Source organism: Myotis lucifugus, unplaced genomic scaffold (assembly GCF_000147115.1).
Source record: "Myotis lucifugus unplaced genomic scaffold, Myoluc2.0 scaffold_44, whole genome shotgun sequence".
Classification (NCBI taxonomy): Eukaryota; Metazoa; Chordata; class Mammalia; order Chiroptera; family Vespertilionidae; genus Myotis; species Myotis lucifugus.
In genome coordinates, this window is record NW_005871092.1 from 5,956,667 (window position 1) to 5,981,761 (window position 25,095).

The window sequence follows — 25,095 nt, forward strand, 5'->3', positions numbered from 1 at the left end:
CGGCCCCCGCCCGTCTCGGTTTTGGGTTTTGTTTTTGTTTTTGTGTTTGGGGGGGCGGGGGGAGCAAGGAAAGGTGCGCGCCTACCCTGGGGGCGACCCCCGGCGAGGACGCAGCCCACCCGACCCCGTGCCATGGCCCCGCCAGCTCTGCGCGCAGGCCTGGCCCCGGGGACCCGAGTGATGGATGTGACACCGAGGAGCTTGGAGGGGCTCGGAGTGGGGGTTCGCAGCCCGGGCCCCGCCATCTGTTTCCTCTCCTGCCTCCTCTTCCTGGACGCCCTGCGTTCGTCCTGCCATTGTGCTCGCCTCCGAGGACCCGAGAGCCCCGCGTCGACACGCTCTGTTCCCAGGTCCTCGCAGACCTGCCCCGGAGGAGGACCCGAGCGGGGCTGGCGGCTGTCGGGTTACCCAGGGGCCTATGGCTTTGCTTGAGTTGCTTTCCTCGACTCTGGGAGAAGTGCATCCTGTGAAGGAACTGTTACTTTGCCGATTTTTAAAATGTCATCCTCTTTTCTGTGTTCAGATTGGGTGATAGAGCACATTAAAAGACACCCAACTTTATTTAAAAAAACCCACAACAAACAATTACAGGAGGACAGTTTCTATTGCCATGGATTTTAAAAGCTCGGTCATGAAAACAAACTTTGGTACAGTTATTTTAAGTGGCAGGTGGGAAATGTTTTTGGATCCTTTTAGCTTTACTACAGGTTCTTGGGAAAACGTGTGTATCAAATCAAGAGTGCTCATGAATGAAGAGCAGTGTGACACATGAGGGAGGGGACAGTTTTAGACTCTGAGACGTTTGTCCTTCCTCACAGTCTGCAGCATCTTTATGTTAAAAGAATTAGACTAAAATTTGTAAAAAGCAGTGGCATTTACATTTTACATTATTCCTTAACAATCACTTACTTTTCAGCATTGACTAGTTTAATATTGAGATCATTGGGAATAAAAATGTAGTACATTATTTATATCCTTTACCTATCAGGCTCATGTTTATAGAAGTAAGTACTTAGAAAAAGATGGCTTTCATGCTCTCCCAGTAAAGACTCATTTTGTCCCTGAGGCCTGTGTTTTCGGGCCTCATTATCTTTTCGTAATTGTATATGTTCGCATCTACCAAATTATCCATGTAAATCGTCTGACGCTGTTTCTGTCATATCCAGGTTCTCTACTTTGCTGAGGTTAGTGAGAAAGTTAGAGTGGATTATACTCACCTCAGAACGACCACGTTGAATTTAGGAACGTTGTTTTTACTGGCTTAGAGTTGATGTTTTCAGCTGCCATGCTCCCCAGTTTACCTAGATAGAAGGTGAAAGCTCATGAAAAAATGTTGACACACTATTTTTTTTTCTTCTAACATATCTCTTGGGAATGAATTCATACCTCATGATAAATAAGCCATCTGTGTGGCACTTGAGGAATACTTTTTCCTGGCCCAAGATTGGTTTTCATTGATGAAGTTCTAGTCATTTGCTCAACATTGTTTTCTGTAAGCTCATCTTACCGTTCCTCACTTCTTTTCATTAGCTTTTCTCTGTATTCCTTTTAATTGGTATGCTCAATTAGTACTTTCTGATACAGTATTACAATTAATATAATCATTATCAGGATTGTACAGACAGGAGCTAATCCTGCAGGCAGACTCGGACATGACCTTTTTCAGCCTGTCATCGCATGACTGATGTTTTCCCATTTGGTATTATTACATTTAGGTTTCTTTATCCCATTGGATCAGCCTTCAAGTGTTGTTTTTTTTTCTTTTTAGGGGTGACCAGATACTTATTCATTTAAGTGAGATTTAAAGGTAGATTTAATGGTTTCTCTTCACTTCCTGTTAACTACTTACAAGAAAAAACAACAACACTAAGATATTTTCAAAGGTTAGGATTTGAAAATGTGCTATTAAGCTGATAGATTGCGATTTGAGTTTAGGAGAGAAATTCACCCCTTGATCAAAAACAAAACTTGTCATTCTTGCCTCTCCTTTCAGAAGTGACAGGCCCCCTTCAGTATAGAAAGGGTTGGCCAGTAAGAGTTATGAAACGAATCTGTTTTGTTAGTTGTCACAAATCTGAAATCAGGCCTCTCTTGTTCTGAAGTTGGCCTGGATCATTTCAGTACAAATTCTCCAAAGGGTAATAAATAAAATACCTTCCAATTAAGTACAAGTCAGTATTTGTTGAGGGCCTGGTCTGTGCTAGGTCATCTGCCAGGGACTGGTATCTTTTAACTCCAGCCAGTTCCATCCTTTGAGGGCAGCCTTATTCCAAGAGGAGCAAGGGCAGTGAGGGAAGGAAGTTTTATTCGTTTTAACTAGTTAATTCAATTGAAGTCATCTTTCATAATTTGAAATTACAGTTAAGAGCTAATCTTGATTTTTGGGGACCAGCTATTTCTTTAAAAAACGACTCTGCCCTGGGAATGAAAACCTCCAGTCAAACATATGTCGTATTCTCTGAAGTGTATTCTTTTTTTTTTTTAAGTGTATTCTTTTTTTAAAAAAATATATTTTACTGATTTTTTACAGAGAGGAAGGGAGAGAGATAGAGAGTCAGAAACATCGATGAGAGAGAAACATCGATCAGCTGCCTCCTGCACATCTCCCACCGGGGATGTGCCCGCAACCCAGGTATATGCCCCTGACCGGAATCGAACCTGGGACCCCTCAGTCCGCAGGCCGACGCTCTATCCACTGAGCCAAACCGGTTTCGGCGAAGTGTATTCTTTAACAAGAAGCGATTTCTAACTTCGGTTTTGGGTCACTCAGCAAGTGTTTAATGAGCCCACCGTGAAAGCATGGCCCAGTGTAAGAGACACAGACGTGCCCTTGTCCTTGCCCACGATGTTTCCAGTCTCATTTGGGAGACAAAACAAATACATGTGCAGTTAAAGTATAAGCAATGCACAAGAGTGTGGCTTAGCCCTTAAAGCCGGACAGAACAGGGTTCCAGTCTCTATCTCAGAATTGTTGTGAAAATTTAAATGAGATCATGTACCTGAAGTACTTAGTGCAGAACCTGGCACTTAGTAAGTGCTCAGTAAAGGTTAACCACTATTATTATTATTATTACTAGAGGCCCAGCCACGATTAAATCATGTGCGTGTAGGGTCCCCTAGGCCTAGCCTGCCATCAGGGCCATGTCTGCCCCCCCCCACGAGGCCTCCCACGCTCCGTTGACGCTGCTGGTGCCCCGGGGAGTGAGGGGTGGGGGGAGAGCCCAAGAGGTGCTCCATGCACCTTCTGGTGACCGGTTGTTTGGTTGTTACAGCGTTACGGCCACGTGCCTTTTATAATATAGATGATTTATTATTATTATTATTATTATTATTATTATTTGGATGGCTGTTCAGCCAGTGAGTTCCAAGGGAGGAAGGGGGCAGGCACTTAGGATTGGAGTCGTTGGGAAAGGCTTTCTGGAGGACACGAGACTTGAGCTGGACTTTGGAGGCAGAGATGAGAGGAAGGGCATTAGAAAAGTTGGGGTGAAGAAGTGTTTTAAAAGATCTGGGCATGGCGTGTTCATGATACACATGCGACAGCATGCAGATGGGGCTTTGAGGACACTAGTTCTCGTGTGGATTATCAGTGGAGATCCTCCGTGTGGTAGGCATTTTGAAGACAGATAGTCCGGGTTTCTTGTTACAAGCAGTGTTTCCTTGGGCAAGTCAGTTACCTGGCTTTGGGTCTTAATAGGAGTTTGGGAAAAGTAGGCTTTTATTGTGAACATTTAAGACCACACACAGTAAGTGCAAACTTTGTAGCACACCGCCTGGCACATAACTACTTACTAAATGTGGCAACCGCTGTGCCATTCATTTATTCACTCAATAGATGTCATCGAATGGTTACTAAATGCCATCACTGAGTTGGAAACTGGGGATACAGTGATGAAAAAGATGACACATTCCCAGCCTTTGTAGAGTTCATAGTCTAGTGGAGAAGATGGATAATTCAACAATTAAAGACGTGGGATGAGGACTAGGAGAGACGGGGCAGACTGGTAGGGGGTTTCACAGCGTGGGTGGAAAAGACTATATCCTAGGCAGGGAGTCTGGCAAGATTTCCCAGAGAAAGCTGTGGGTGAGTTAGGTACTTATGTCAATTTCTGTTTGAGATATGGATTGCATGAATTTTCAAAAATTTAATCGCTGTATTGTTCAAGTTAACTCAAATTAGAATTCCCTCATGCTGATTCACACATCTCTTCCCTTTTTGTTTTTTTACCCAGAGCATAAATGTTTTTATGCAATGATAAAGCAGGTAATTCATTCGCATGTGAGAATTAGTAATGGAAGAGGCAAGTTTACTAGGAAGTTTTACATAAATAAGGAAATTTATTCATGTTTGAACTAGATTGTTACTAAATTAAGTTATTAGCAATTTAGAACTGCTTCGCCAGCTGCTTAAATAGTATTTTTTTTCTTTAAATCAAACTCCTGGAAGAGGGGTATTTTATAAGTAAGCAAGGACATCATCCCTTGAATTTGTCTGTAATTACAAAGGTCCTGACACAAACCCTGGAAGGCCTTGGATTTAGTGGCTTCCACTGGAAATAGTTAAGTCCCATGGGTAACATAATTTGGAACAAGGATGCTGTGATCTTATATACTCAGGAGCTTCCCTCAGCAGAATTTAACAAATCACACACTTATACTTAAGGAACTAAGTACATTTCTTGAAATGCCAAATTTCACTTGGGTTTGTCCCAATTGTTAATCCATTGAACTATATGTAAAGCTGGTATATTAAAAAACAAACAAACAAACAAACAAAACAGGTCTAAAAGAACAAGAGAAATTTTATGTTTTGAAAAAGATTCCCCAAACAAGCAGCTGATTAAAACAGATTTTTTTTTAATCTAAAAATTTCAGGAAGATTGTTTTTCCAAATTAATACCTTCATTCTTATTTTTCTATTTTTTCCCCTCAACCTCCCACAAGTCATTTCTCTCTCCATGTTCTTGAAGTATAGTACTCCCAAAGGTTTTAACTCCTTTGTTAAAGGTTTTAGAGTGTTTAAAATTTTTTCATAAAATCCTATTTGAAAATAGATGAATACTTATGTTCTTGTAACTCAGTATTATTCAGAAGGGTGAGAATGGGCAGGGATGGAAGAGCCAGCAGCATTAAGATGGTGATGACTGCTGAGCACTCCTCAGGCCGTTTCTCCCTAAATACATTTCACCTTCTGGATTGAAACCGTGTCACCTTCTGGACTGAAACCAGAGTTTGTAATTGCCCAATAGTTTGGAAGTTGTTTTCACGGGGTTTCGAACTTCGAGTTCTCTGCTGGGGACACCCAGAAATCAAAAGGGAACAAGTAGAAGGGCAGGAGTAACATGACCTCTTAGGTCGTCTGTCTAGATGAAGTACATGAAATTGGACGATTACCCTGACAGAGTTCAGGTTACCAGGATAGAAACCTATTTGTTCTTAAGTGAGCTGGGCCAACTCTGTACTTTCTGGTAAAAATTTATTGATGATACTAAAGAGGGCTCTCTCTCTCTTTCTCTCTCTCTCTCTCCCCTCCCTTCTCCTCTTTCTCTCCCCACCCCTCCCCCCTCAAAGGAAAATGTTGGTGAAGGTGCACCAAGTCTTTTGTTTTTCTTTTTGGTTACTCCTCACCTGAGGATATTTTTCCATTGCTCTTTAGTGAGAGAATGGAAGGGAGGGAGAAGGGGAGGAGAGAGAGAAACATCAATGTGAGAGACACACATAAACGTTCCCTCCCACATGCGCCCTGACCAGGGACAGAGATCAAACCTGCAACTGAGATAAATGCCCTTCACCGGAAATCGAACCCATGACCCTTTGGTCTGCAGGCCAATGCTCTAACCAGTGAGTAAAACTGGCCAGAGCCACCAAGTCTTTTCTGTCCATTTAACACACACTTGAAATACTTGTAGGTTTGGGGAAGGGCTATAATTTTGTTCTTAAAACCTCTGAAGTAAATTTCAAAGCTAAAATGTAAAACATTTTTGACTTTGTGACTTTAAATAGGTCGTGCCTTGTTCACATAGTTATTTTGCTGAAAATACGCCCTGCCTATTCTAGGCTTAAAAAAGAAAAGATGTACATCTGTCTGCCACTGAGAGTGGGGAACAGTTTTAATCTGATTACGGGGTTGACTTTGGTATATGTCGTAGTAGTGGTGATGTGTCACTAATGATATAGCAGCATTTTACTGTTTTGCATGTCAAAGTCCTAGGTACAATGCCCTTATCCCCGGTGACTGATAAGGGCATTTTACTGATATTCGAGAAATAGAATATTGTGTGTTTTCACTGAACACTGTTTCTTTTGAAGCCGTCTGCAGTTACTGCTTTCAGGGGAAGGGAACTAAATAATCCTGTAGTTTAATAATAATGTTGATAAATGTGTGTGTCCTCTTTCTTAAGAAATCATTTTCACCTTCTTGGATTTGACTCATTTTGCTTCTCTTTGATGTCTGGCAAATGAGAGCAAGTAAAAGCTTACCCCTTCTTTGTATGTTGCTTTTGCATGATTAGTAGACAAATACAGAATTGTACTTTGTGGGAACCTGGAATGCCACTTTCTTAACTGTGGTCTTTTTGTGTGTTTGTGCAGCTGGCACCCTCTCTTCCTTTACAAGAAGATTTCGTTTATCACTGGAAGGCAATTACCCACTACTACATAGAGACTTCGGGTAAGAAACAATGCTGATGCTAATTACACAGAAAAATGTGGGATACGAAAATGTATTTCAGATTCGTCTTCAGTTATGTTTAAATTTATAAGCAATTTACTTTTAATTCCTCTTTTAGATTCATTAAAAAAAAACACACCTAGTGAGCACCTATGCTGTGTAGGCATTTTTCCAGGCACTGGGGGATAGAACCATCAAAAAGACAAAATCCATAACAAAATTAATACATTGATTGGGGGGAAGCAAACAACAAGTAGACAGATACATACGGTGGGTCAGATGGAAAGTGTTAAAGAGAACATGAAGCAGGCTGAGGAAATAGAAGTGTGTGCTGGGGGTGGGAAGATGGCCTTTGTAGGTCAGAGAAAGCCTCATTGCCCCAGGCCAGGTCTGAACTGAAGTCTGAGGGAGAGAGGAAGCAAGTCCGGGGTGGAGGGGGGGGGGGGGGAGAAATTGCGGGAAAAGGAGGAGTGCATAGACCCTGAGGCTGGAACAGGCAGCCTGCGCTTGCGTGAACAATTCCTGGGACTATGGGGAAGCCAGTGTGGCTAGAGTGAACGGGGAGAAATTGGTAGGAGATAAAATCAAAGCTGGAGGGTGGGGATTCACATAAGACCTTGTAAGCCATCCCAAGGGCTTTGGCTTGTACTCTCAGGTGGGCAGCCATTAGAGGGTTTTGAGCAGAGGTGACTGGGTCACTTTGGCTTCTGTGAAAATTTAGATTGAAGGGAAGCGGAGGTGACACCCTCCGGTAGAACAGTTAGGGGACTATTGCAGTGGTTTGAGAGGTGATGGTGGCTTAGACCAGGGGGGAAGGTGATCAGAAGTGATCGTATTCTGGGTGTTTTGAAGAATTGGATATGGGGCATGAGAGAATAAAAGGCAAGGCTTTCTCCAAAGTTTTGGTGTAAGTAGTGAAACTGGAAAAATAGAGAATGAAGAGACTGCAGGAGGAGCAGGTTTGAAAGAGAATTTTCAACATATTGAGTTTGAGATGCTCATGATCTATCTAGTTCAGTGGTTCTCAACCTTCCTAATGCCGCGACCTTTTAATACAGTTCCTCATGTTGTGGTGACTCCCAATTTCATTGTTACAAATTGAACATCATTAAAGCATAGTGATTAATCACAAAAACAATATGTAATTATATATGTGTTTTCCGATGGTCTTAGGCGACCCCTGAGAAAGGGTCGTTCAATCCCCAAAGGGGTTGTGACCCATAGGTTGACAACTGCTGATCTAGTTGGATGTGTCAAGTAGACAATTGGAAATAGGCATTCAGGGTAGAGATCTAACGAAATGAGGGATATGAAATTGAGAGTCCTGAGATTAGATGAGCTTACCTAGGGAGTAAGGATAGATGGGAGAGAGAAGGTGTTCAGGAACTGAGCCCTTGGACTCGATGTCTAGGGATTAGGAAGATGAGAACAATAGCAAAACCAAGAGAGACTGGAACCCTGGAGTTAGGTAGGTTGCTCTACTGGGGAGTGTTGGGAGTAAAGGGAGCTGAGAAATGGAGCAGCAGCTGGAGGGAGGTGTAGTGTCAAAGAGGCAAGGATACTTTAAGGTAGAAAGTATGCAATTTATAATTTAATGGGAATGACCTAGTAGGGAGGGAAAGGTGAGTATAGTAGTCAGATGAGATCATTTCTGAGCAATGTCCCTGAGTAGGCAGGGGGCAGGGGGGAGGGGGAGGATGGGACCTAGTGCACAAGCAGAGGCTTAGCGCTAAATAGGTTGTGGACAGTTTCTCCGTAAAAAAATAAGGTAGAAAGTAGAACATCTGGGTATAAGTGCAGGAAGCGGGCAGACATGGTGTAGGGAGTCTTCAGAAGTTACCTTCTGGTTTCCGTTTTTCTCAGTGAGTATGTAGGATGCAGAGTGAATGTGGGGGAACATGAACAGTAATCAAGGCTGGGCAAACTTTCCCTGTAAAGGACCAGAGGTAGGCCATGTGGTCTCTTTGTAACTACTCAGTTCTGTTGTAATGCAAACTGGCCATTGGTAACGTGTAAAAGAATAAACAGTCCCTTGTTCTAATACAACTTTATTTATCAAAATAGATGGCAAGGCTGGATTTGCCCTGCGGGTAAAGTTTGGCAACTTCTGAAGTAGGGAATAGGGAAGTACAGTAGCATTGCTACATGGCACTGTGAGCTCCCTTGAGGAATGAGGTAAACACTAGTGGATATGCAGATTGGGCACATGTCATTTCACTGAAAGGAAACATGAAAAAATGATAGTTGATTTGGCAAGTCGATAGGGTTAAGGGGGATGTGTCTTAAAGGAAAAAAACTCCTTTATATTTGTGCAATGAATAAAAATCAGACTATACACAGGGTGAGGCAAAAGTAGGTTTACAGTTGTGAGTCCATGAAACAACAGTTTATTCTTGTATTATTTATTATTTTATTTTCCATACAAACAACTGTACACCTATTTTTGCCCCACTCTATATTCTGTAAGTTAGTTTTTATGCATAATAATGTAGAAATAAGAGCCATTTGGGGAAAAATGGGAACATGATCAGGAAAAATGCATGTAAACATAAAAATTTTGTATGTACTTGTAATTAAAATTTTTTTTTCAATTAGCCAGTTAGATGGTCTGAATTTTAAGTATCTTTAAATAGAAACAGGTTGGCCTTGAAATTAAGCTTACTAACCTAGAAAACAGAGAGAGGACAGGTTCTGTTTTGATTGCCACTGAGTTACTTCTTAGCATTGGGAAGTCATCTCCATCTATGAAAACACGAGGAGACCAAAAAAGCCCTTTTAAAAATTTCTGACATTCTTCTTATTAACAGACAGCTATTCCCAAAGTCAAAGAGATAGAAACATCAGTGATGAGAAAGAATCATCGATAGGCTGCCTCCTGCTTATCCCCTAGTGGGGATCGAGCCCGTAACCCGGGCATGTGCCCTGACCAGGAATCGAACCTTGACCTCCTGGTTTATGAGTCAACGCTCAACCATTGAGCCACTTCGGCCAGGCTGATTCAGTTTTCTAATAAGAGGGCAAAAGCGCCCAGCCTGTGTGGTTTAGTTGGTTCTAGTGGTATCTCGTACACCAACAGGTTGTGGGTTTGATTCCCAGTCAGGGCATGTGCCCAGAATTTGGTTCCATCCTCAGCATGCAGGAGGCAACCGATCGATGTTTCTCTTTCACATCAATGTTTCTCTCTCTCTTTCTAAAAATCAATTTTAAAAAAATGGTTAAAGCATCATCTAAATTCTGGCAAAGATAATTATACTATGAGTATAAACCTCATTTAAGTGTGTAGTTCAGATTTTTCTAGTTTAAAATATGCAGTTTAATATTCAATAAAGTATTTAGTTTAAATACACAGTTTAAAAATGTTGGGTTGTTTGACGAACGTTTTTTTATCATTTAGATGACAAAGCCCCAGTGACAGATACAAACATTCCATCTCATCTGGAACAGATGTTAGATATATTGGTACAAGAAGAAAAGGAACGGGAATCTGGAGAGACGGGGCCATGTATGGAATACTTGCTTCATCACAAGATCCTGGAAACATTATATACCTTAGGGAAAGCTGATGTAAGTTTCTAATCCACATCATGTCCTTAGGCACGTAATACATGTAGTCACGTCTTAGAGATAAAGAAGCTGCCAAGTACTACATTTAATTGTAGAGGTATGCATTAAGCATGGCAGGACTTAAGTCAGTGTTGTACAAAAAATGAAAATCGTGCATCCTGTAAGAACATGACTTTCCATGGAGATAGCAAAACTCCCAAGTGCTCTAGACAACAACTGGTACCTAGGCAGCCTAGGATCCCAGTGTAAACATTTATGAAAATAAACTCAAGTACATGTGCTCAGAATCAAAGGAAGTGAGAAGGAACCCAGTAAAAGTTGGGTTACAAAAATTAGGAATTATACAAAAACAGAAATAGGAGTTCTGTTTCATAATCCTGAAAGAGAATGTCACTGATTATTCTGACATTAACTCTCCTAGTGGAGACCATTCAAGTTTTTAGGCCTAATGAGTCTTGGGAAATCTTTGTGAAGCTGGTATTCAATAAATAACATTCTGTGCTTCAAAGCTTTCAAATTACTTTAAAGGTAGTGAGGGTAGGGGACGAACTTGGGGTTCAGGTTAGGAGGCCTGGCTTTGTCACTAATATACTGCAACCTTCAGCAAGTCTTGCTGGTTAATCTTCCTCTTCTTTCAAAACAAGGAAGTGATAGCAAGCAGCCTTAACGCTAAAAATCTGTGGTTCTGTTCTGTGAATGTCTAAGTTGAATAAATATTAATTGATTTTTGAGTACATTTTAGTGGTTGTACTACTAACTATATTTTGATATAGGTAATTGTAACTACTAGTGGTTTATCTGAATAATGCAAGGTATTGCTATCTTAAAAATATTGTGCTTAAATAATTGATACTGTTTCTGGATAGCATGTCTGTGATCATGCTTTAGAAATGCTACACATCTTGTGACTGTATTTTAGTTCTGAGGCAGTATAAGTAGGTTAATTATAGAACATATTAATTCATACTCTCTTAATTCACAATGTGAGTAATCATGTTTACCTACTTTTAAGAAAATATTTAAAACAACTGTCATGTTATAAAAACTTCTTTTTAAAATATTAATTGCCTACAATAATAATTTAAATAACTTTGCAACTAACTTAAAACAGTGTTGTTGGCCTAGATCACAAGTGTATACCATAGGAGTCCTTTTATTTACATACATGTGTTAGGCTTTATTTACTCCTGCATTTATATGATGGACAGTTATTGATTACCTGCCATTAGTTTAAGTAACAACATTCTGGCTTTACTTTGCCAAGGAGGTAAGTATAATTGTTTCATGTTACCTTAGCACTTAGAGTAAAAACAGGCTGACGTCACCCGAACCACGCTGGGATCTCAACAGCGTATTGCCACCATGCGGTCTATAATTACATCAGCCCCTGGTCCCATATGCTGTGTTCTAGTCCCAGATGTCATTTTATTTCCAGGATACCAGGCATTAATAATTGATTGAGAATTTTATCCTGGCTAATTGCACTGACTGGTGAGGGTGGAATACGTTTGAATTCATTGTCTCTCCTGTATTGTAAGCATTTGAGTAAGCGTGTTTGTATTGTCTGTTCTTTTCTTATTTGCTTTCCTTTCCTCTTTTACTCAGTGTCCTCCAGGAATGAAGCAGCAGGTGCTGGGCTTCTACACCAAACTCCTGGGCAGAATCAAGCAGCCGCTACTTCCGCACATCAACGTGCACAGGCCCGTGCAGGTATGTATTCCCCACGCACACAGTTATTTGGTTTGATTGCTTTGGGTATAGATATAATTGTATATAATTTTTCTAAGAGTACAAATGATACAGGAAGTTATTCTAAAAATTACATGCAAATTAGCAAGCACTTGAGCTTTATGTATGACATGGTATTAAATGCATTTCATGTCTTTATTATATTTTTCTTTTAAAATTTTATACATTAATTTTTCCTTTAACTTATCTCCATGACATCTCAAGGAGTTTTTTATATACCTCATTCATTTTGGGGGGGGGGGGTTATGCATTTGAAAAATTTACTACTAGTAAACTTATTTTGATGTTGGTGATTGTAAATAGTGTCCTTTCTGAATAATGCAAGCTGTTTGCATTATTTGAAAACTTTAAATATCCCTAAGGTATATGGATGGCTATATGCATACTTGTGAAAAATAAGCTAACTTTAAACATTTTTTGAAAAAACAGAAATTAATTCGACTCTGTGGTGAAGTCCTTGCAACACCAACGGAAAATGAAGAAATTCAGTTTCTCTGTATTGTGTGTGCAAAACTGAAGGAAGATCCCTATTTGGTTAATTTTTTTCTGGAGGTACGGTATCCTCATCACTCTTCAGAGCATGCCTGTGTTCGTGTTTTTCTATGCATTTTACTTTCTCCTGCTGGTCAGTCAGCTCCTTGAGGACCAGGGCTCTGTTCTGTCTCATCTTTGGGTCCCCCAGCTTCTCTGTCTAGTACCTGGCACAATGCATAAGGACTGTTTAATTAACACGGTTGAATGAAGGCATCTTTAGAGAAACACAGCTTTATTACCTATAAGTATAGACAGTCACAAAAGTACTTTGCAGTTCTTAAGCACGTCCCCCTGAAATCTAACCTATATTCAATTTATACCATTGAACATACGCATCTACTGTGGGTTAAATGCCTATGGTAAATGAGCTAGAAACTGTCTTTGTCCTAAGAGAGTTTATAGGCTGGTGATGAAGGTAAAACTAATAGATACAGTAGCAGTCAAATAGGCATCACTAACACTGTTCACTGCTTATGGTCAGTGAAACATTTTGTAGAGCAAGCATGTCAAACTCGTGGCCCTCGGGCTGCATGTGGCCCACAACGAATATTTTTGTGGCCCAGCCAATATAACAGTATGTAAGAAATGTTTTAATAAAAATTTTGTAACTTAATGTTTACAATATCCTGTTACACATAATTATTAATAACGAACTACAATGTTCGCCAATTACTGATTACTATAATCGTGTTGCATTCATTTCTCTTACGTGCCTAACGCACAGGCGCACCATTTCTCTCCACTAACACTAGCAGCGAATATTTTAGCAGCCGATTGCCACATCATTAGTCTTGTACTGACTTGTTTGGTGTGCACAACAGGAAATATTTAGCTTTCGGAGAACAAGAAAAATAGGTTTATTTGAGTTACACTTATTAATTTGTGTAGTTATTCAGTGTCTGGTAAGTAAATGTTCAAGAAAATATATTAATTTTTATTAAAATGTTCTGTTATTTTATGTTAACGATGACTCATTTATTTCAGCCCTTTGTATTCACTATGTCTCTATCGAAATAAACGTACGTTTCTATGAAAATTGAAGCTTTTGTTTTTTTGCGGCCCACAAAAACTTAAACCTTATTTGGCCCATGTAAGCCTTTGAGTTTGACCTGCTTGTTGTAGAGAGTGTAAAGTGTATCTGAAATGCCTCTGCGAGGTTTAAAATACCTAGAACACATTTCGTTAAAGTCTGAGCGTGTTCATTTGTCAAAACACTTCTGTCTGTTGCTCTGCTGGCTAGACACTGAAAGTTGATAGAAAAATCCATTCATGCCCTAGCTGGTTTGGCTCCACGGATAGAGCGTCGGCCTGCGGACTCAAGGGTCCCAGGTTTGATTCCGGTCAAGGGCATGTACCTGGGTTGCGGGCACATCCCCAGTAGGGGGCGTGCAGGAGGCAGCTGAATCGATGTTTCTCTCTCATCGATGTTTCTAACTCGCTATCCCTCTCCCTCTCCCTTCCTCTCTGTAAAAAAAAATCAATAAAATATATTTTTTTAAAAAAAGAAAAATCCATTCAGGCATGATGCCTGTTTGAGAGGCTTTTGATGTGACGCTTACAACACCTGTACTCCTTTTCAGAATAAGTTGAAATCGTTGGCTTCCAAAGGAGCAGCCAGTGTCACTGCAGAAGACACGTTAAAAGGTGCAGAGTCCTTGTCCACAGACACGGGACAGCCCTGTCGGCCCGAGGAGCTGCCTGGTGCGGCCGGGACGGAGCAGACGGAGTTAGACGATGAGCCTCCTCCTCAGACGGACGACCTGTCCACAGGCCTGGAGAACCTCAGTGTCGCGTCACTGCCGGAGGCCACAGTCGTCCGCCCGAACCAGGATTACAACCTCGTGAATTCCTTGTTAAATCTCACCAGAAGCCCTGTGAGTCGCCGTCTCTATAACTTTCCCTCCTAATGTGATCACAGTTATATGCACTTAAAATAGAAAAAAAAAATCTTTTCTTATTTGAGAGTAAAGCATTAAATCCTTTAAAGTTAAATTTTTTTCAAACTACTCGTCGGATATCTAATTTGGGAATTGAAAGGGGGTGTGTTTTCCCCCGCAGGACGGCCGGATAGCTGTGAAGGCCTGCGAGGGCCTCATGTTATTAGCGAGTTTGCCAGAGCCCAAGGCTGCCAAGTGCCTCACGCAGAGCACGTGCCTGTGCGAACTCCTGACCGACAGACTCGCCGCCCTGTACAAGGCCCTACCTCCGTCGGTGGACCCCTTAGATATTGAAACCGTGGAAGCCATCAACTGGGGGTAAGAACCACCACTTGTGTGTTTCATAAAAGTGACTTCCCACTCCTGTACTTTCAAATCTATTTCCACTGAGCTATAATAGGAATCTTTCATTTTGAAAGGTAACATAGCTAGTGAGCATTAAATGGGATTATTTTGTGAGGCTTGTTTTGAATTGGTTATTAATTAGTGGAAATAAATGGGTATGGGAATAGTCCAGCTGTTATAAGGAAGCTACTTTGCCTCTGTCCATTACAGTGATCAATCAAGACCTTCATTACATTAAAATCAATAACTTTATCTGTTTTTTAAAAATCCTAAGAAAAAGTAATCTTTTTTATGAATAAGTTCCACGGGCCCTGGGGCAGTCTTGTGTGGTTCATGGCCTCCCTATGTAGGACCGCTCTTCCTACCTCGTTCTCTCACCCCTTTACCCATCTTTCAGGGCTGCCCCAAGATTATTGTGGAACATTTATAAGTTATTAAAAAGTATAAAGCAGCGTAAATAAAGTCACCCATAATCCCACCATCTATAAGCAGGATAATATTTTTTTAAATATACTTTTATTGACTTTAGAGAGGAAGGGAGAGGGAGAGAGAAGATAGAAATATCAATGATGAGAGAGAATCATCGATTGGCTGCCTCCTGCACGCCCCACACTGGAGATCCAGCCGGCAACCCGGACATGTGCTCTGACCAGGAATCAAACTGGCGACCTCCTGCTTCATGGGTCAGTGCTCAACCACTGAGCCACGCTGGCTGGGCAAGCAGGATAATATCTATAATAATAAAAGCTTAATATGCAAATCGACCGAATAACCAAACAGCAGAATGACTGTCCAGACAACCTTCCGGACGACCGCGCTATGACACCCACTGGCGCCAAGCCAGCCAAGGCAGGTGCAATTCCATTGCTCAGGGCCTGGCCATCACCCCATGATCGCTTTGCAGAGGGAGGCCCAGGCCACCGGCCGGCGGGCTGTGGCAGGTGGGCAGGGCCCCCCTCTGTGGGGGCGATCCATCATGGAGCCCCAGCTGGGTGGGCAGGGCCTACCTCTTTGGGGCGATTGATGGCAGAGCCCCGTGAGTGATCGCCCCAAAGAGGGAGACCCAGGCTACCTGGCAGCAGTGCTGTGACGGGTAGCCTAGGCCTCCCTCTGTGGGGGTGATCCTTCACGGGGCTCCCGGACTGTGAGAGAGCACAGGCTGGGCTGAGGGACCCCCCCCCGCCGAAGTGCACGAATTTCATGCACTGGGCCTCTAGTTATGACATAATAACCTGTTACTATTTTTCTATGTATTTTTTACCCTTCTTGGTTTTTACTTGTTTTTTTCCTCCCTGTATTCTGACAACATCTGTCGGTTAGACCCGCTTGTTAATTCCACTGTCTTACATGTTAAGGCAGGAAGAGAAGCAGGCCGGTCATTTCCTTGTGCAGATCCTCCGTCACCTTCCTTTCCCTTCCTCCCAGCACCGAGATTCTCCCACTCTTCATTCCTGTTACTTGGTCAAGTTCATGGCAGAAGTATGAGGAGCTGATAATGGTTTTTCTCCTGCAGCTCCATTCTGCTTTAGTCCCTCTCTTCCCACATAATGAGTGAAAATTAGTTAGAACTTTTATTTAAAAGTTTTTCTCTAATCTTTAGCTTTCTTTTATAAAGCCCTCATCCGGTAGTCATGTTGTATTGCCTGTGTAAATACATCATCCTGTGTAAGTTCATTCACGTGCCTTCATGTTCCACATGCCCTGAGCTGCATTAATGCTTTTGGATGACTTAGCATTTCTTCTGTGCCCCACAGTTTGGACTCATATAGTCATAAAGAAGATGCGTCGGCATTTCCAGGAAAACGAGCCTTAATTTCATTTCTTTCCTGGTTTGATTATTGTGATCAACTCATAAAGGAAGCACAAAAGGTTGGGATGTTTTTGTTGTTTACTGATCCTTTAAAAATGTAACTATTAACTGAAATTCTCAGTTAATATCCCCAAATATATCTTAATTGTCCTAGGATAGCACAGTTAGTAAAATAAATAAAACCAAATGAACAAGAGAAATGCATATGTATAGAGTGTGTGTGTTACAACTGTAGAATAAATTATAATTCCAGTTCTGCCTTTATATTTCTTTAAGTATTGTAGTACAGCCTTCATAAGATAGCATTGGCCTCCCTCCCTTTCTCCTCTTTGGGAAGATGTTACTACCATGAGGTGATTAAGATAATATTTTTATCCTGCTTGTCGGAAATTTAGATACAATGTAAAGCACTTAATAACTAGCATCTAATCTAGGCAAGTTTATTTTCCACATTAATTCAGACAGAGGGTGGAGACTGATTTATTGATGTTACAAATTAATCTCTCTCTCATATCGATGCTTGTACTATATTCTAGACTACTGCTGTTGCTCTTGCCAAAGCCATTCATGAAAGATTTTTTATTGGTGTTATGGAGCCTCAGTTAATGCAAACGTGAGTGGTCTCTTTACTTAAAAAGTAAAACCTCTGTGTTCATGTTACTTTTGCCCGCTAATTTCCTGTTTGTTATGCCAGTTCCGAGATGGGTATCCTGACGTCGACTGCTTTGCTTCATCGCATTGTTCGGCAAGTCACCTCCAACGTTTTGCTTCAAGAAATGGTGTTTTTTATCCTTGGGGAACAGAGGGAGCCAGAAACTCTGGCAGACATGAACAGACACCCCTTAAGACACAGGTTAATTGAACATTGTGATCACATATCTGATGAGGTGAGCTGTGCAAGGGTTTAGAATTTGACTTAGAGCAGCGGTTCTCAACCTGTGGGTTGCGACCCCTTTGGGGGTCAAACGACCCTTTCACAGGGGTCGCCTAAGACCATCGGAAAACACATATATAATTACATATTGTTTTTGTGATTAATCACTATGCTTTAATTATGTTCAATTTGTAACAATGAAAATACATCCTGCATATCAGATATTTACATGACGATTCATAACAGTAGCAAAATTACAGTTATGAAGTAGCAATGAAAATAATTTTATGGTTGGGGGTCACCACAACATGAGGAACTGTATTTAAGGGTCACGGCATTAGGAAGGTTGAGAACCACTGACTTAGAGTCTTTGAAATACTGACTTTAATATACTTGTGATGTGTTGAATACAGCCTCTTTTTTAATGTGGCTTTAAAAATTGACACCATGACTTATAGGATGGCAAGAAGACTTTATTGAAAGACATTTTTCAGTTAGCCTTATCGTTTTTGGTTTCAGATAAGCATAATGACACTAAGGATGTTTGAACATCTTTTACAAAAACCCAATGAGCACATTCTTTACAACTTGGTCCTAAGAAATCTTGAAGAAAGAAATTATACGGAATATAAACCCGTGTGTCCAGAAGATAAAGATGTGGTGGAGAACGGACAGATAGCAGGAGCAGTGTAAGTTTCTAGCTAGCTCTGTGGGTTTAGCATTTCATGTAGAATCATAATGTTCTCTTTCCTCTTATTTCCCTTATTCATTAAAAAAACCTCTAACAGTTTGCAAGTTTTAAAAAAATAAATCTTAGATATCTTAATATTACTGTCCCTTTAAATTATAAGTGGCATTATCTATTCATTAAGTCTAACACAATCACTATCTTCTTGAGTTTGATGTTAGTATAAAATGTTAATTCCTCTATAAAATATCAATACATTATTTCTTAATTTTTTTAAACAAAATTATGTAAGAATAAAATTATTTCTAAGAGCACAGCAGAGAATCTTTTGGTTTAGAAAATATAATAAAATGTTTTCTTATGCGTCATTAAATTAAACTTAGAGATCTGGAAGAAGATCCATTATTTACTGACATTTCACCAGATAACACTTTGTCAAACCAAGAATGGCTTAGTTCTTCACCGCCTGCTACTCCCGACCACCCCAGAAATGATGGGAAGACTGAAGTCCATAAAATTGTGAATAGGTGAGTTGCTACATACATTTAACTTGCACCTCTCTTTTTTTTTTCTTCTAAATATATTCCTATTGATTTAAGAGGGGAAGGGAGAGGAAGAGAGAGAGATAGATACATCAATAATGAGAGAGAATCATTGTTTGGCTGCCTCCTGCACACCCCTACTGGGGATGTAGTCCGCAACTCAGGTTTGTGCCCTGACCAGGACTCAAACCATGACCTCCTTTTTCATAGGTCAATGCTCAACCACTGACCTACACACGGCGACTGGTGTTTCTTTTACTTGTTTTTATAACAAATAATAGCTCTGCCCTTGGATTGTTACAGAGATATAGTATGAACTCAGTCTTCCCTTGTTTAATCTAAAGATTATGTGAGCCTTTTGTCACATTTAGGTAGCCAGTGAGAGCCTCAGGGCAACGTCAATAGCAAAAGAGAAAGGCTCTGCTTAATACAGAAATAAACACACGTGACCTTAGTGAAACTGACCTTCTAAGGACCCTTCTTTTTGTATGTAAATAATTTTAAGTAAATTCCCAAGTGCAGTAACATTGAAAATCTCCAATTTGACAAACTGTGCTTATTAGATATTTACTCCTAAGCATAAGGTCATTTTTTTTTTGTTAGTCTGTGGTTTTACTTTTTTTTTTTAAGTGCCCTTTCGATGGCAATTTCCTTCTTTTTCTTCCTTTGCAGTGCTCTTACTGATATGCCTGGTTCTGTCAGATGACTAGAGAAAATTGCATGTCGCTCAAGATATAAATCAGGATGCATGCAATCTTAAATTCACTTACTTGAAGGCCAGTTTCCCGAGATTAACAAACAGCATGGCAGTCTGTCCATGTGCTGTAATGTAAACAAACAAACAAAAAAGTCATTTTAGGCTTACTTCTCCTTTAAGAGGAATGAGTAAATTTTTGAATAAAAGCTTTAATGACAGTGTATTTAATCAGTAAGGCTGATTAAGAAAATACAACTTTATTTTTCAAGTCTCCACTTGCATTAATACTTGTTTAAACTGAAGATATCGCTAGGTATTTTAATACATATAAAGATATCGTGAGAGTATTATGTTATTGATTTTAACTTTTTTCGTTGAAGTTTTCTCTGTCTGGTACCGGATGAAGCAAAATCATCCTACCATGTTGAGGGCACAGGATATGACACCTACCTCCGAGATGCTCATAGGCAGGTGAGTCTAATAACCAAATTTTTGGAATGAAATGGAATGAGAATGCACTCACACAGCTTGTCATATCGCCCACAGTCATTTCTCCAACGTTTCCCTTTCTCTGCAATGCCTGACCTCCACTCTCACTACTAGAGCTTCCTGCAAGTGACCTCACCTTGCATTTCACTGTCCCTATCTCAAGATTTCTTTATTGCCCCTCTTTCTCTTTCCCTCTCTCCCCCGCCCCTCTCCCTTTTTTCCCTTCTTTCCTTTCTTCTCGTACCGACATTATATCTCCCCCAAATCCTTTCCCTGGCTAATCCAAAGGTGACCTTTAAATGATTCTACGCCGCCCTTACTTCCATTCCGCAAGCTTATTCTCCTTTTTTCCTCTCCACCACTGTCCTCCACACACAGTGGTCTCTAGCGCTGTCCCTCTGTCACACCCTCACCCAGGCCTCTGCCCTCTGCGTTCTCATATGGATTTTGATATTCCTGTTGGAGGAAATCGTTTCTATTTCACCTCAGTTTGTTTTGGGTTAATTTGATCTAAATGCTTTCTCCCTAGTTCCGGGACTACTGCGCTATCTGCTTAAGATGGGAGTGGCCTGGGTCTCCAAAAGCCTTGGAAAAGTGCAATTTAGAAGCCACTTTCTTTGAAGGTCATTTTTTGAAAGTTTTATTTGACAGAATGGGAAGAATTCTTGATCAGGTAATAAAACAACCTGGGTAACACAGAGACATTCTGACATGTTGTGCTTGTTTTTTCTGTATATTACATGCATAAACGTTTAGGACTGAGTTATATGCACTTTGACTAAGTGGCGAGAACTAGTTTAGTTACAGGTGTTTCCATTGTAGAAGAGCAGGTGGAGGAGGGAGGAGTAAATGGTCAATTTTCCTCTCTTGAAAGACAAAATGGTAAAGTGTGTGCTCCGGGATGGACATGATGAATAACATCAGATGTGTTTTTGTTCTCACCTCTCCCCAGCCATATGACGTCAATTTACAAGTGACCTCGGTGTTGTCCAGACTGTCTCTCTTCCCTCATCCACACGTACACGAATACCTTTTGGATCCCTATGTGAACCTTGCTTCTGGCTGTCGGTCTCTCTTCTCTGTCATTGTCAGGGTGAGTGATCAGTTTTGTTATATTTTCTTTAGGATTAATAAACCTGTCCAATTAATAACTTAATATCATTGCATGTAATCAGTGTCACATAGAGGAAAATATATCTACTGTTTAGAAGTAATTATTTCACTATAAAATATGAAGAAAAAAAGGAAAATTCATTTTTTAAAATTATATATATATATATCGTCTCTATTTTAAGGCGTAGATATGGGTCCTCTGTCAAAGATGGTTATGCAAATTAGTGAAAGGCGACATTCTTCATTTAGTGAAAGGAAATGGGGTATGTTTTTTATCCTGAAAATCCCTATGCAGCTGGTTTTAGGAACCGAGTTCCTTTTGTGTCTGTGATGTAGGTCGTCGGAGACCTTATGGTTAGAATCCAGCGTATTCAAGACTTTACTCCCAAGCTTCTACTAGTCAGAAAGCGATTACTTGGTTTGGAACCGGAAGGCCCTATGTAAGTCAGTGTTTCACTTTTTTTTTTCCACTATAAAAATTCCACCCAAACTGACGGCCTGCTGCTATCTTGCTTGACGTGTTGCCTCTTGTCCCGCCCAGGGTGGACCACATCACCTTGCTGGAGGGCGTGATCGTGCTGGAGGAGTTCTGCAAGGAGCTGGCGGCCATCGCGTTCGTGAAGTACCACGCTTCCTCCACGCCGTAGATCCCCCTCCCAGGTAACCAAGCGAACAGAACTGCTGTGCACATTTCACCTCATGAAGAGAGGATGATAAAAGGCCCTTTTCAGTGAAGTATTGCTGCAAACTGGACCGAAGCATTTCGAACCCATCGAGTGGGCAACTTCAGTACAATGTTGTATAATAGTGTTTTCATTGCTTTTTCATTAAGGCGCCATACATAGACGTGAACGTCCTTGAATCCGGGATACAATCAAAGGAACTTCCGGAAATAAGCATTCCTAATGCCTGTGTGAAAAGCTGCAGAATTTCTGATGTCATGCCTTTGATGTTTCTGTTATTTTAATATCCTTTTTGGTAGCAAGGCATTTTGACATTCTCTGGGACTCAGATGCTTATATTCTTTTGGATTAATCAGAAGCAAAAAACAACAACAACGAATTTTTATAACTTTTTAAGGTAAGAATTCTTATCAAACAAAATATGAAAAACTGTAAATGAGAAAAAAATACAATTCAGGGACCATCAAATGAGTTGAGTTAATAATAGGAGATAAAAATGTGTAGAGAACCATTAACTTCCTTCAGCTTTTCTAAGAATAACAATTTAATATGATAATAAAATTCTTGATTAATATAATATATATATATTTTTAAAGAAATGTTCTTTTACTCTTGTGCACATGGCCATGTAGGTGATTAATGTTCATGTATGGGTCCCAGTTTATTTAAACCGTGTCATTTTGGCAACAATACCGAGTTTGTGCTCACCAGTGGTAGTGCTTGCTAAAATAGTATTTTTTAAAGCTCATTTACACGTGTTAGGTTGAGAACCTTTTTTTTGTTCTATCTCTCTTTGAAAATTGTTTCATAATATCACTTTATAATTTGATTTTCTTACTGAAATGCATGGTCGTGTCTCGGTAGGGAACTCACTGATAACTCTTAGAATCAAAATTCCAATGGCCTCCCTAATGTTTACATTTATTTTTCCATTTTGTTCAGTCTTTTGTTTTAAATTATTCGAGAGAGAGAGTTAAAAACCAAACAGACAGACCAGTCTGTCCTGTTTCCATGGGGAAGAATGTGGGTGAAGTGGGTATGTATGTGAGTGGGTATGTATGCAGGAACTGTGGGTAGCTTGGCAGAGCTGTGCGGGCACCACGTGCTGGGAGTTAATTGACAAAATGTTGTTTGCTGATCCACTCTCTGTTCCTCCTGTAAGTGACGCTTATTCCTCAGATATATTGCTTCTAAGCTTTCTTCTTTAGTTGAAGTGTTAAGCAGCAGCACTTTCTTGTCTTTGTTTACTGATATTTGGGGAGCAGGTTATCAGATGTCTGGCTTCCGAGGCACTCTTGCTGCTGCCCCTCCTGGGAAGTTGCTTTCTGTGGCGTGTCTGCAGTTTCACGGTGTGTGGCGTATGCACAGAAGCATGTTTTACACCTACCCCTAATTTTGTCGCCTTTGTTTTTCTGATTTATTTTATAGTTAGTCTTTGCTATTTATTGTGAACAAAATATCAAAAGATGATGAATATTCTTGGCTCTAGAATGCTTACCACCGGTAAAACAACAACAAAGAGACTGAATTTCTAATTCAATGTGAATCTTTTGTTAGCTCCTTCTAAGGCATTTATTCAGCAAAACAGCGGAAAAACAAAAGTGGGAGGTAGTTACTTTGTGCGTGCTTTCCTTTAAATGATTTTTCATGAGGGGAAAACGTTAAGTTTGCTGTATTTACTCATTAGGCCATGCAAGGAACTCAGCAACATCTTCAGTTTTCGGTGTAGTTGCAGCCTACTTTGATGTAGGTGTATTTAAACCAAGGCATTACGAGATATTAGATGTTTCCTCATGTGTTCATAGTGTTCGATAGGTGTAACAGCAAAGTCGTGACCTCTCAGACCAAATGCTATTTAATCTTTGATTTCACAATGGGACCCTATAGCTAATGCATGAAACCAAGTTCTGAAAAGCTTTAACTCTTATATTTTTTATATGTATGTATGCTGCTTCTTAAAACATTTTTTCTAAGTTATTGTAATGACTTTGATTTGTAGTCAACTAAAGCTTAAAGTATATTTTGTTTCTCTTCTCAGTTTCTTTCTCTCCTTCCCACTCTCTCTCTCTCTCCCTCCATCTCTCCCTCTCTTTCTCTTTCTTTGTTTTATTTATATTTAGTAGGGCCCTAGAGCCAGCACAACTTCTCACAGTGAGTTGGATCTGTTAGCGAAACATTGTACTACGTTGCTAGTCTTTTTGTACTGTCATTCAGAAGCTGAATATTTCTATTACTTGGGTACTTGCAAAATAGTGACCAAAATGTACTGTGTTGGGTAGAAAATACCATCTTAACAACGGATTGCCCTAAGCAAGTTCCAAACCAAATTTTAGCCTTGCTTCACCTTGGTATAAATAGCTATGCCCATTTTTAAAAAATCTTTCTCTCTAACAGTATAGTCTTTGTGGTTATTTTTAGTAATGAGCCACATTCTTTACTTGCTAGAACTCAGACTTGTCTTTAGTCAATTATCAGTGTAGTACTCACATCATAACTATGTAATGTTCTTGTAAGATATCTGTCTGTGCAATATGGAAGCTATGAGTGGATTCATAGCTTTTTGGTTTAATTGTACATCATTGTGTGTGTACATGTGTACATAGATGTATATATATATAAGGACCAAAATCCTTAGCTTGCTTACACTGTTGCTAGTGTAAAGATTGTTACACTTAATTTTACAGGGCACAAATTATGGGGATTACCTTTATAGTCCATGGTAATATACTTCCATAAATTATTGCATTAATATACAATTACCAATTTAATTATGAAGTTCATAGGTATTGACAGAAGTTACAGTGAAGTGCTCAAACCACAAATTATGTAGTAATTATATTTTGAGTTGTTTAATTAATCAAAATATGCATGTCATTGTGACACATGATGTGTTAAAACATGATAGATAATCATATTTCTGGGCCCTGTAAAATAGTGTCACTGTAATACTCTGTTTGCCTCCTGCCTTGTTTACATTAAACAAAGGACATTTGGTAAATTTTCCTATTGAACATTGTGTAGGTTACTGACAGTGTTACCACGGCCTGAAATTCTTGGGCCATCTATGAAGAAACTTCAGATGGTGATTGTGTACCTACTATCTCTTTAAAGGAAGTTGTGGTCAAGTCCAACTTTTTGTGCTAACAATGCATGCAGGACTAAGAGGGATGATCTAAAAATAAATCATGCAATTTAAACAAAATGTCGTGTATTCTTATAGACTTCTAATTGGAAACGTGTTTAGTCACCGGTAAGTTGAAAACAATAATTCCTAACACACACAAGAGTATGGCACACAATGATCAATAGGTCACTACAGCATCGACTTCAGGGAGAGAATGGGAAAGAATATATTAATATTTGTGGAGGGGAATGTGCAGTTTGAAAGATCCCCCTGGGT

At 40.1% G+C, this 25,095-nt stretch overlaps 1 protein-coding gene across 7 annotated transcripts; it reads left to right on the plus strand.

Annotated features, from left to right (window-relative positions):
* The first annotated feature begins 1,374 nt into the window (after positions 1 to 1,374).
* Positions 1,375 to 24,897, plus strand: FAM160B1 (family with sequence similarity 160 member B1). 7 transcript variants are annotated; one of them, XR_002829092.1, is made up of 18 exons: positions 1,375 to 1,443; positions 6,592 to 6,670; positions 10,065 to 10,234; positions 11,840 to 11,944; positions 12,413 to 12,535; positions 14,098 to 14,391; positions 14,576 to 14,772; positions 16,554 to 16,668; positions 17,146 to 17,222; positions 17,304 to 17,496; positions 18,003 to 18,172; positions 18,555 to 18,698; positions 19,791 to 19,881; positions 20,429 to 20,572; positions 20,852 to 20,992; positions 21,349 to 21,452; positions 21,554 to 22,092; positions 23,734 to 24,897. XR_002829092.1 is itself a non-coding variant. In XM_023753393.1 (18 exons), exons 1-17 carry the CDS (start codon positions 1,375 to 1,377, stop codon positions 21,657 to 21,659), a joined length of 2,322 nt encoding a protein of 773 aa, XP_023609161.1. In that variant the 3' UTR covers positions 21,660 to 21,672; positions 21,845 to 24,897. The 7 variants fall into 7 exon arrangements, 4 of the variants coding, with proteins under 4 accessions (XP_023609161.1, XP_023609160.1, XP_023609163.1 ...); XR_002829093.1 differs by having other exon boundaries at positions 24,717 to 24,897; XR_002829094.1 differs by having other exon boundaries at positions 21,554 to 21,742; positions 21,845 to 24,897.
* Positions 24,898 to 25,095: the final 198 nt, after the last annotated feature.

Coding starts and splice junctions, on each gene's coding strand:
- FAM160B1 (XM_023753392.1), top strand. CDS start 1,375: ATGAATTCATACCTCATGATAAATAAGCCATCTGTGTGGCACTTGAGG. Junction 19,882..20,428: donor TCCGAGATGCTCATAGGCAG/GTGAGTCTAATA, acceptor CTTTCTCCCTAG/TTCCGGGACTACTGCGCTAT. Junction 21,453..21,553: donor TTGGAACCGGAAGGCCCTAT/GTAAGTCAGTGT, acceptor TGTCCCGCCCAG/GGTGGACCACATCACCTTGC.